At 61.5% G+C, this 11,659-nt stretch overlaps 1 protein-coding gene across 34 annotated transcripts in view; it reads left to right on the forward strand.

Moving 5' to 3' along the window:
- The window catches only part of OBSCN (obscurin, cytoskeletal calmodulin and titin-interacting RhoGEF), a 164,997-nt gene extending 155,460 nt beyond the window's left edge, over positions 1-9,537 (forward strand). For all 34 annotated transcript variants that reach the window (XM_078452398.2, XM_081790323.1, XM_081790320.1 and 31 more), the window contains 18 exons: positions 238-315; positions 620-792; positions 938-964; positions 1,537-1,689; positions 1,787-1,832; positions 1,967-2,044; positions 2,430-4,455; positions 4,950-5,027; positions 5,345-5,455; positions 5,604-5,771; positions 6,690-6,812; positions 6,989-7,159; positions 7,594-7,678; positions 7,900-8,139; positions 8,367-8,590; positions 8,713-8,788; positions 8,934-9,083; positions 9,228-9,537. In XM_078452398.2, coding sequence (XP_078308524.2) covers positions 238-315; positions 620-792; positions 938-964; positions 1,537-1,689; positions 1,787-1,832; positions 1,967-2,044; positions 2,430-4,455; positions 4,950-5,027; positions 5,345-5,455; positions 5,604-5,771; positions 6,690-6,812; positions 6,989-7,159; positions 7,594-7,678; positions 7,900-8,139; positions 8,367-8,590; positions 8,713-8,788; positions 8,934-9,083; positions 9,228-9,405 — 4,185 coding nt within the window. In that variant the 3' untranslated portion in view covers positions 9,406-9,537. The remainder of the gene's footprint in view (positions 1-237; positions 316-619; positions 793-937; positions 965-1,536; positions 1,690-1,786; positions 1,833-1,966; positions 2,045-2,429; positions 4,456-4,949; positions 5,028-5,344; positions 5,456-5,603; positions 5,772-6,689; positions 6,813-6,988; positions 7,160-7,593; positions 7,679-7,899; positions 8,140-8,366; positions 8,591-8,712; positions 8,789-8,933; positions 9,084-9,227) is intronic.
- The last annotated feature ends 2,122 nt before the right edge of the window (positions 9,538-11,659 follow it).

Raw genomic sequence — 11,659 nt, forward strand, 5'->3', positions numbered from 1 at the left:
CTGCTTTCCTCTCCCAGTCACCACCTGGCTGGTGGGGCCCTCCCTCCTGAGACACCAGGTGCTTCCGGCTTTGGTCAGGCCCATCTGCTTTCCGGGCTGGAGGAATCCTCTGGCCTTGGGCTCTGGGAGGCTTTGCACACCACCTGCCCCGCAGGATCCGTGCCCAGCTCAGATCTGGGGGCGAGTGGAGCAGTAGGTGAAGGATGGCCCTCCTCTGAGCCCTGGCCTCGATTCCAGGTCAAGGTGTACATCCAGCAGCTGGCAGAAGGGCTGCATTATCTGCACGGCCAGAGCATTCTCCATTTGGACATAAAGGTGCTTGACCTTCTTGGGGCCCCGCAGGGACCAGGGAGGGACCCTGAACATAGGGGGTGGGTAGATGCAAGTCTAGCACTTCCAGACTCTCTGGGGATGCAGAGTGATATCAGGTGGGGTACAGCTTGGATGAACTGGAAGCTGTCCCCAAATAGCACTAAAACCTACCCCAAGACTGCCCACTGTCCCACCGGCATCACCGTTGCCTTGGGACAGCCCTTCACAGACCCCTGTGTGTTCCCTGCGGCCCTGGGAGCCCCCTCCTTAGGGCATGGCCTCCCCTCTCCCTGACTGTGTCTCACAGCCCCCAAATATCCTGATGGTGCATCCTGCTCGGGAGGACATTAAAATCTGCGACTTCGGCTTTGCCCAAAAAATCACCCCAGCAGAGCCACAATATAGCAAGTATGGCTCCCCAGAGTTTGTATCCCCTGAGATCATTGAGCAGACTCCCGTGAGCGAGGCCTCGGACATCTGGTAAGTGAATGGCCACTGGGGATGCCAGCAGCCCCTGCCCCACACACAGTCGCTGCCCCTCCTCCCACACCCCCCAACTCTGAGCATACCCTTTGCCCGAAGCCCAGGCATGGGATGACTCAAGACTGTGCTTTTGCTCCTGCAGGGCCATGGGGGTCATCTCCTATCTCAGGTAAGCAGACACCTGCCTCTGTCAACCACCCCCTCTGAAACCAAGCGCCGATCCCTTCCCCATCGGACCCATGACAAGCCACGTGCACTACTGGCTGCTTCCCAGATCAAAGACCCAAGACCCACAGGGCAGCTATTATGGGAACCAGCGGTCAGCCAACTCTGATAAGTAGTTTCTGCTGCGCTCTTTTCTTACACACTGTGGCCCAGAGGAGCTTGGCCGGGTCACCAGGCAAAGCACTGAGCTGTTTCCCTAAAGGGTCTGCCCAGAGCCCCCTCATTACAGTTACAGCTGCCCTCGAGGAGGCTGCTCATGTAGATTGAGTCTGGATCCCACCTCAAGCTAAGGCTGGGTACATACTCCAGGCTGACCCTTGATCCCTGTCCCAGGCTGAGCATGGATCTCTGGGCAAATATTGGCCATTTCTGGGACTCTCAGGGCTGGATGGGAGTGGCTCTGTGGCCACTGGGGGCCTTGTAAAAGACCCAGCACTGTTTGCTCTGGCCACCTGCCCCCTATGCATCCAGAAATCCAGGTCACTTCTGAAGGCAAAGTCATGTCTCTGCTTTCAGCCTGACCTGCTCGTCACCATTTGCCGGTGAGAGTGACCGAGCCACCCTCCTGAATGTGCTGGAGGGGCGGGTGTCTTGGAGCAGCCCCATGGCTGCCCACCTCAGCGAGGATGCCCAGGAATTTATCAAGGCTGCCCTGCAGAGGGCCCCAGAGTGAGTGTGCCACCCTTTCCCCGCCCCGGGTTCTCACAGGCCTGCCCCTGGGGCAGCTGACCACCTGGCCTGACCCCTGGTCTTCTTCTCCTCGCAGGGCCCGACCCAGCGCAGCCAAGTGCCTGGCCCACCCTTGGTTCCAGGTGAGCAGGCTGAGCCCAAGCAGGCCTGCACAGGGAGGGAAACAGGCCATGGGGCTGGGGAGGCGGAGGTCTACGTGGACCACAGGGTGCACCAGGGTCTGCCCTCACCGTCCCTGTCACCTGGGCCCTCTCAGAAGTCCGTGCCCGCGGAGGAGGCCCACTTCATCAACACCAAGCAACTCAAGTTCCTGCTAGCCCGCAGCCGCTGGCAGGTGAGCAGTGCAGCCTCGCGGAGGGGGTGAGGGTTAGGGTTAGACCCCCCAAAAGATGCTGAAGAGGGGGCAGAGCTGCGAGGTGGGGGCTGGAGGCCCGCAAGGAAACCAGGCCCTCAGGACTGGCTGTGCTTCCCCCAGGGCCTGGGAGAAAGAGAAGCCAGGCTGGGGCATGCGCTCTCTGAGCCCCCGGGGCGGGTCTGGGAGGAGGTGCGTGCCACGCGCAATGCCCCAGCCTGGGCAGGAACAGAATGACACAGCCCTAGGGGATGAAGAGTGGAGCTTGTAACGCGCTCCAGTTCCTGGGTGCCCCTTCAGGGACCACTAGGAGCCGCAAAGCGGGCGGACACGCGGCTGACGCGCCCCTGTCCCCCGCAACCCCCAGCGCTCCCTGATGAGCTACAAGTCCATCCTGGTGATGCGCTCCATTCCCGAGCTGCTCCAGGGCCCGCCCGACAGCCCGTCCCTCGGGGTGGCCCGGCACCTGCACGAAGGCGCCAGCGCCGCCTCCAGCAGCTCGTCCTCGTCCTCCGACAACGAGCTGGCACCCTTCGCCCGGGCCAAATCGCTGCCGCCCTCTCCGGTGACCCACTCCCCGCTGCTGCACCCGCGGGGCTTCTTGCGGCCATCCGCTAGCCTGCCGGAGGAGGCCGAGGCTTGCGCGTCAGCCGCCGCCGCGCCTCGGCCGGCGTCGCCCCCAGGTGCAGAGGTGCCTGCTACCCCGGGCTGCGTTCCCCGCCAGAGTGTCATCCGCAGCCTCTTCTACCAGCAGGCAGGCGAGGCCCCGGAGCGCGGAGGCCCCGTCATGGGCGGCAGGCGGCACCCCGCCCGGCGGAGGCACCTGCTCAAGGGCGGCTACTTCGCAAAGGCCCTGCCCGGCCTGCGGGAGCCGCTGCTGGAGCATCGCGCGCTGGAGGAAGAGGCCGCCCGGGAGGAGCAGGCCGCTCTGATGGCCAAAGCGCCCTCCTTCGAGACCGCCCTGCGGCTGCCTGGCTCCAGCGCCCGAGTGGCACCCAGCCGCAGCCGATCCCTGGAGCTCGACCAGCCACACTCCGCCAGCTCCTCCACTGAGGCCTGTGGCCGGGGGCAGTGCCCTGCCCCAGGCCTCTCAGGCCTCCAGATAGCCTCAGGGGAGAGCCTGCCAGGAGGGGTCACATGTGCCCAGGAGATGCAGCGTCCAGAGGGATCCCAGCAGGGACCAAGACTATTGCCATCCATCGGGGGCCTCCCAGGGGCTGCTCAGCAAGAGGGGTCATCCCAGGACAGCTGTAGGGAACAGCCCGCCCCTTCCTTCCATCCCCAGTGGGGTCCCGCTCCCCTGCAAGGCTGTCACCCCCTTAAGGCTGTTACACCACAACTTTCTGGCTCCTTCCCTTCAGAGCAGTGCACGGGGCCCCTCTGGGCATCCTCCAGCCCCTTCCTCTCAGGGGAGACCCAGGCTCCCCTCTCCCCAGCCCAAGAAAGCTGCCAGCCAGGCTCTATGGAGGGTCCAAAGGACACTTGTCTCCCTGGGAGGCTGAGTCCCCCTAGCTCCTCAGGGCTGGCTTCCCAGGTGGGCACGGGGCCTGGTCCCTCCCAGGATGCCACCCTGGAGCTGGAGGATGCATCAGAACCGGAGCCCAGCCCACAACGCCCTCAGGAGCAGGCCACCATGCGGAAGTTCTCCCTGGGGCAACATGGTGGCTACGCAGGAGTGGCGGGTTATGGCACCTTTGCCTTTGGTGGGGATGCAGGAGGCATGTTGGGGCAGGGTCCCCTGTGGGCCAGGATGGCCTGGGCTACCTCTCAGTCCTCAGAGGAGCATGATGACACTGGGGCTCAGAGCCCACCCCCCCAGGCCAGCGCAGCGCCCCTTCCCGAGGGCAGCGGGGCACCCCCAAGGGCCTCCCCAGAGCTGAGCTCGTGGGAAGACTTCGGCAGGGGCTCCCAGGTGTCCCTGGTGCAGATCCGAGACCTGTCTGGGGACTCAGAAGCAGCGGACACCGTGTCCCTGGACATCTCAGAGGTGGAGCCTGCCTACCTCAACCTGTCTGACCTGTATGACATCAAGTACCTCCCTTTCGAGTTCATGATCTTCAGGAAGGTCCCCAAGCCTGTGGAACCAGAGTCACCTTCCTCCCCGGAATCCGAGGCAGAGGAGGAGCTGGCTGAGTTCCCAGAGGCCGCGTGGCCCTGGCCAGGCGCACTGAGTCCACCAGCCAGCCTGCAGATCACAGAGGAGCCAGAGGACATGGAGACCCTGCTCGGGGAGGCCACTGGCAGTAGGAAGCGGAAATGGTCACCCCCCTCCGGTGGCCTCTTCTACCTCCCCAGGAGACACACGCTGGAGGAGCCCCTGGAGCTGGGACTGCGCAGGAGGGTGAGGGCCTCGGTGGCCCACATCTCCCGCCTCCTGAAGGGCAGGCCAGAAGGTGACTTCCCCACCCCACTCCACCCCCTCCCTGCAGGTAGTAGGTGTCTTGTTTGCACTTTGGGGCACCTCGCCTCCGCGGCTGGGAAGAGCTGGGTGACACAGAAGCCACTCTGCTCCAGGGTCCTCTCCCCTGCCCCACATGGGGGCCTCTGTTTCTGAGGTCTCCTGTGTGGCCTCAACCCGCAACCCCCGTGTGCATCTGAGGTCCCTGTGTTGGGACATGAGGAGGCTTGGAGACACTGGTACAAAGAGAATCAAACCAGTCCTGGCCTCCCCAGGCACCTGTGGCCCCCAAGTCTTACCTGTCCCTGGTGCCCTTGCCCAGGACAGGCTGATCCTGACAGGGGTCAGAAGGGGGTGGTCTCTGCAGCAAATTTAGCTCATTTGCAACAAAAGTCTGTGGGATCTGGGCTCTTGTGCCCCGTGTGGGAGTCCACTGTGGGTGGCAGCTGGGTCCCTTAGGTGTGACTTCTGGAGGCCTCCTCCCTGCAGGTCTGGAGAAAGAGAGCCCCCCCAGGAAGAAGGCAGGCCTGGCTTCCTTTCGGCTGGGCCTGAAAAGCAAGGACCGAGGTGGGTGTGCTGCCCTGGGGGGCCGAGCCACACTGCAGCTGAGGGGACCCAGCTGTGGGGGATGGGAGCCCCTCCTCAGTGCCCAGACCAGTGCGGGGGACAAGCTTACATCCACGGGGGCTGGAGCCCAGATGGGTGAGGGGGGGTGCTCTGGTCCCATTATTAGGGCAGTTCTGGGGGACTTTCTGGGGCAGGTGCTAGTGTTGAAGATGAGCTGAGTGAGGGTGGGCTTCCCCAGCATCCCTGCCTCAGGGGTCCAGGTTCTCAGGTTGGGGATCATCTCTGAAGGCTCCCCTGCCTCCCTTCCTGCTCCCCAGCGCCATCCTTTCTAAGGGAGCTCTCAGATGAAACGGTGGTCTTGGGCCAGTCAGTGACTCTTGCCTGCCAAGTGTCAGCACAGCCAGCTGCACAGGCCACCTGGAGCAAAGGTAAGGAGGTGTCCTGGGGCTGGGGTGCAGGAAGGAGGAGGGCACTGCTCTCACTGTACAGAGGGAACCTGAGGCCCCAGGAGGGCATGGGTCTCCAGGCAGGGTGCATATTCGAGCTGCTCCCCAGGTGTGCTCTGTCCTGATGCAGATGGGACTCCCCTGGAGAGTAGCAGCCGCCTCCTTATCTCCTCCACGCTCAAGAACTTCCAGCTCCTGACCATCCTGGTGGTGAATGCTGATGACCTGGGAGTATACACGTGCAGCGTTCGCAACACACTGGGGACTGCGGCCACCACGGCCGTCCTCCGGAAGGCAGGTGGGTGCACCGTGCCAGGCCCTCTGGGGGGGGGACAGGGAGAGGGGCCACCCCACATGCCACTGCCTCCTTCTGGAGGTTTCCTCCAGGCCCACGGAGGCGGGGGAGGGGATGAGACTCTTCTGGGGTGCCTGGAGACCCCTTATCACTTTGAAGGTGGGTTTATGCCGGGCCCCTCTGCTGGAGGCCTACAGAATGTGACGCTCACCAGCCAGTTGTGCACACCCCAGCACACTGCCAGGCCTGGAGGGGCCACAGAGGGTAGGAGTCCGCTCTGCAGGCTGGAACCCCCAGGATGGGATGCAGAAGGCAGGAGGCAGGGTGGCCCACCTGGCCCAGCCCTCTCCTCTGCCCTTCTGGGCGTTGGGGGGGGGGGGCTCCTCTCCCTGCATTTCACATGATACCCCCCCTCCCAGTTCTTCTAGCCAATGGAGGACCAGGCTGCTTCCCATTTTGTATTTCTATTATGGTCAAACTATGATCTCAAAAACAGTGCAGGGGACGCCAAACAGGGGCTGTGGGTGCAGCTCTCGGGCCCTGGCTTGATTCTCAGCAATGGCCAACCAGCAGATGTTTGTCAGGTGAACCTGAGCAGCCAGGACAGGCCTCCCTGTAGGGGGCCTGGCACTGGCAGAGGGCTGTCCTTGAGGGCCACTCTACGGGCTTCCTGAGTACATGGTGGGAAGGGAGCCTGGCAGGGTACACACCTACCAAGGCCCCCACCACAGGAGGCCCTGGGCCCTTCTACTTACTGGTCAGTGCTGGAAGGGGACCCCGAACGAATGGGACTAGGGGATGGTGGGCTCAGGGTCCTGGCTGCAAGTGTAGGAGGGCAAGGCGGGGCGGGCAGGGGCTCTGAGCTGCATCGGAAGCCCTGGAAAGGCCCCCCCACCCTGACTGCTGACTGTGGCCCCGCAGAGCGCCCCTCGTCTTCCCCCCGCCCAGACATCGGGGAGGTATATGCCGATGGGGTGCTGCTGGTCTGGAAACCCGTGGAGTCATACGGCCCCGTGACCTACATTGTGCAGTGCAGCTTGGAAGGTGCGAGCCGTCCCGGTGGCCCCCGGGTGCCCATCGGGGAAGCCTGCCTGGCTGGGTGGCCTCAGGCAGCGCCCAGCCAACTCCGTGCTCCCTCTGGGAGGGGTCTGTCCACCCCCTGGCCCTGGGGAGGGGGGCCTTGGGCTAGTGCTCACCCATGCCCCTCCTGTGTGGCCCAGGTGGCAGCTGGAACACCCTGGCTTCCGACATCTTCGACTGCTGCTACGGTGCCAGCAAGCTTTCGAGGGGTGGCACATACATCTTCCGAACGGCCTGCGTCAGCAAGGCGGGCATGGGTCCTTACAGCAGCCCCTCAGAGCCAGTCCTCCTGGGAGGGCCCAGCCACCTGGGTGAGCCTGCTGGGTGGGGCGGTGGCCATGCGCTGCCACTCCAGTCACACGTACTCTCTGGGATGCTTTTTAAATTTATTTTTGTTTTATTTATTTTTGAGAGAGAAAGAGCATGAGCAGGGGAGGGGCAGAGAAAGGGAGAGAGAATCCTAAGCAGGCTCTGAGCTGCGGATTTGAACTCACCAACCATGAGATCATGACAAAAGCAGAAATCAAGAGTCAGACGCTTAAGGGACTGAGCCCCCGGGGACTGCCACTGGGAAAGTTTGGTTTAACCTGTAGGTCCCTGCATCTCCATGGCCCAAGGAATGAGGTCAAAGTGTGGGGATTCACAGAAGGGCCCCTGTCAGGGTGCCTGGGAAGGGGGAGAGGAGACGAGGTGGGGGGAGCTGGGGCTGGAGGGGTGCCTCCATCACTGACTCCTTCTCCCGTAGCCTCTGAGGAGGAGAGCAGCGCCTCGAGGCCAGCCCAGCCCCTCCCCAGCACGCAGACGTTCGCCTTCCAGACACAGATCCGAAGGTAAAGGGAAGGCGGACCTCCCCGCCACAGCCCACCACCCCGCTGGCCCAGCCTCCCTCCCCACTTGGCGCCTCCACCCAAGTTTGGTTCAGAGCCTCTGTGCCGTCCTCCCCCTTCCCGGAAGGCTCTGGTCACCTCCCGCTGGGCTTGCTTTACTGATACTGGGAAGGAGGGTGCGTGGGGGGTGTCCTCACAAGCCTGGCCGGTGCCCCCTCGCCCAGGGGCCGCTTCAGCGTGGTGCGGCAGTGCCGGGAGAAGGCCAGCGGACGCGCGCTGGCCGCGAAGATCGTTCCCTATCGCCCCGAGGACAGGACTGCCGTACTGCGCGAATACGAGGCTCTCAAGAGCCTGCGCCACCCGCACCTGGCCCAGCTGCAGGCCGCCTACCTCAGCCCCCGGCACCTGGTCCTCATCTTGGAACTTTGCTCGGGACCCGAGCTGCTCCCCTGCCTGGCGGAGAGGTGAGGGGTGGCCTGCCTGCTGGTCCCGGGGCGGGAATGTAACGAGCGTCGGAGCGCGGAGGGGCGCGCGGTGCGTACAACCTCCGGGCTCCGCCTCCACCGACCAGCCCACGTCCCGGAACTTTAGCAGAGCGGGGGTGCCCCTCCCAAGCCCACGGGCAGGGCTCGTGTCTCCGCGCCCCTTCTGCCGTGGACAGAGCCGAGCCCCTCTTCTCACGCGCCCCCAGGGTCTCCTACTCAGAGTCGGAGGTGAAGGATTACCTATGGCAGATGCTTAGCGCCGCCCAGTACCTGCACGCCCAGCGCATTCTGCATCTGGACCTCAGGTCCGAGAACATGATCGTCACCGAATACAACTTACTCAAGGTCGTCGACCTGGGCAACGCCCAGAGCCTCGCCCAGGAGAAGGTCCTGCCCTCCGAGAGGTTCAAGGACTACGTGGAGACCATGGGTGCGCGGGGAGCGGAAGCCAACCTGACCTGGGGGGAAGGGTGGGCCAGGAGGAAACCCCGCCCCCAGGTCTGCGTCCCTCCCCAGCCTCTCACCTGTGCCCTGACCTGTACTCACTCCCAGCTCCCGAGCTCCTGGAGGGCCAGGGTGCCGTCCCACAGACCGACATCTGGGCTATAGGCGTGACAGCCTTCATCATGTGAGTTCTCCAAGCGCAGGGGCGGGGGGGGGGGGGGGGTGCGGAGAGACTGGGCATCCACGGAGGGTTCTCCCAGACCCCCCGCTGTCCCCCCCCCACACACACCCGATGGTTACCTGAGTCTCCTGATCCCCCACGCGCGCAGGCTGAGCGCGGAGTACCCGGTGAACGGTGAAGGGACACGCGACCTGCAGAAAGCCTTGCGCAAGGGGCTCATCCGTCTGGGTTGCTGCTACGCGGGGCTGTCCGGCGGCGCGGTGGCTTTTCTCCGGAGCACGTTGTGTGCGCACCCTTGGTAAGGTGGCGGTCCTGCCCGTCGCATCACCCTGCGCTCCGCCCCGCGCCCAGCCCTCCCACCCCGCCTGGCCCACGCCCTACGTCCCTTCTCCGCTCGGCCTCCGCTCCCAGAGCTCAGCTGGTACCGTTTCCCTCTCTCCAGGGGCCGGCCGTGCGCGACCAGCTGCCTACAGTGTCCATGGCTAACCGAGGAGGGCCCTGCGGGCTCCCAGCCCGCGGCTGTCTCCTTCTCCACCGCGCGACTTCGAGCCTTCGTGCGCCAGCGAGAGAAGAAGAGGGCGCTGCTGTACAAGAAGCACAACTTGGCCCAGGTGCACTAAGCACTCGGCCTGGCAGAGAGGGGGTGTGTGTGATGGGGGGTGGGAGGTCGCCGTTCTGGGCTGCGCCCCTCAGTTTCCGCTCTAGGACTCGCTGTATATGAACAGACAGGCCAATAAAAAAGCAGAACCGGATGAAGTGTTATCTTTCTTTGTGGGTTTGCTTGTTTGGAGAAGGAGGAGAGGGTTCCGCCACCTCACTTGGAGGTTGGGGGCCAGACAGCAGAACTGCCCTTCCCTGTGGAGTGGGTGGAAGTCAGGCATCCTGGTTCATGGAGTGGGGCAGCCAGGGCACCCTCAATGGAGGTGACCAGCTCATCCAGCTTACAGTCCTGGGGAAACTGGGACAGTTGGTCCCCAGCCTCGCCCCACCAGCTGGCCCCCAAGGCACCTCTCCTGGGCTCCTGGATGCTCCAAAGTGCATGGATAGAAAATCATCAGCTTGGCCCCCATTGTCACCTCCCTGGCCTGGTGTGGCCTCCAGAATTGGCCACAGCAGCTCTATCTCAGTCGGAGGCAGAAAGGAGCCTGGTGGGTGACCAGCAGTCCCTCCCCGCCAGAGGGAGGCAGAGGTGGATTCTTATACAGGAGGGCCGTAGAGGCTGAAGAAGGATCCTGAACCAGAGTCCCCCCAACCCCCTGCCTCCTGCTCCTGCTAGATGTTCTGGCCACTCTCACGGGGAAATCTCATTTGGAAAGAATGTGTGGTTCTGATGTGCCACAAGCACTTGCTGCCTTGTTTGATCTCTACCAGTTCTAATTCTAGTTTCAGTTAGGAATGGCCTCCCTCCAGCACTCCCTTCTGGGACAGGTCCACTGTGCCCAGGGACTCTGAGCCTTCTACTGAGAGTCCCTCCACAGTCCTGTAGCCCTGACCACTCTTGTTCAGACACACAGTGAACACACCTCTAGTCTCAGTCCTCATGACCTACATCTGAGCCCACGCCTTCCTCTCCATCACATGCTCATCCAGCCCCAGCTGGCTTGGTTCTGCACATGGGGACCCAGGTGAGACTTTGAGCAACCTGTCTTCTGAGACTGCATTTCTTTGGTAACCTCCTCTGTGTGATGTTCTGGGATGATATATCCTTGTCTAAGCCTGTTTAGATCTAATTTTGCAGGGTCAGCCCAGCTCCGACTAGCATATGTTGAGAGATACTCACTGGGGCTGCAGAGAGGCAATGTCTCCTCCAGTGGCTCAGCTTCCCTTGGTCCTTGCTGGTGGCTGGCCTAACTTCCCAGCAAACCCAGGTGTCCTTGAGAGTTCTACCTTGTTACTCTGCCCCTGTGCTTAGTGCACAGTGGCTAGTGCATCCTCACAGCCTTGTTTTGGACTTGCCCTTTCTAATGTCATGTGGCATGATCCATGACCCTTTTCCCAGACTGAACCCTGTTGAATGAACTCACTCAGCCCCAAAGTCCCTGCATTTATCTGTTATGACATTTCGTTGGTAAGCTGTTTCTAGAGATCAAATCTAACACAACTTGTTTTTGACAGTTGTGTTGTACTTTATGATGTGGTAACTTTTTAAAATGATTTTTTAGGGGCACCTGGGTGGCTCAGTCTGTTGAATGTCTGGCTTCGGCTCAGGTCATGATCTCACACTCCGTGAGTTCGAGCCCCACGTCTGGCTCTGTGCTGACGGCTCGGAGCCCGGAGCCTGCTTCCGATTCTGTGTCTTCCTCCCTCTCTGCTCCTCCCCTGCTCATGCTCTGTCTCTCTCTGTCTCAAAAATAAATAAAAAAACGTTAAAAAATTTTTGAAAAAAAAATGATTTTTTAAAGTCTATTATTTTGAGAGAGGGACAGAGTGGGGCAGAAGAAGGGAGAGAGACAATCAAACAGGCTCCATGCTCAGCAAGAAGCCTGACACAAGGCTTGATACCATGACCCTGGGATCATGACTTGAGCAGAAATCAAGAGTCAGATGCTCAACTGACTGAGCCACCCAGGTGCTCCTGAATTTTGAAGATTATGTGTGTATTCTGAATATTAATCCTTTGCGAGATATGTGGCTTACAAATATTTTCTTCCACTTTGCAGCTTTTTTCCCCATTCTTTTAACAAGGCCTTTCAAAGAGCAAGTTTTAATTTTTTAAGACAGTAATTTTTATTTTTATTTCTTTTGTTAGTACTCTTTATGCCCAGCATGGAGCCCAATGTGAGGGACCCGAACTCATGACCCTGAGAGCCAGACCAGATCAAGATCAAGAGTCAGATGGCTAACCGACTGAACCACCAGGCACCCCTAGAACGA

This window comes from Panthera onca, chromosome A1 (genome assembly GCF_046562875.1).
Source record: "Panthera onca isolate mPanOnc1 chromosome A1, mPanOnc1 haplotype 2, whole genome shotgun sequence".
Classification (NCBI taxonomy): Eukaryota; Metazoa; Chordata; class Mammalia; order Carnivora; family Felidae; genus Panthera; species Panthera onca.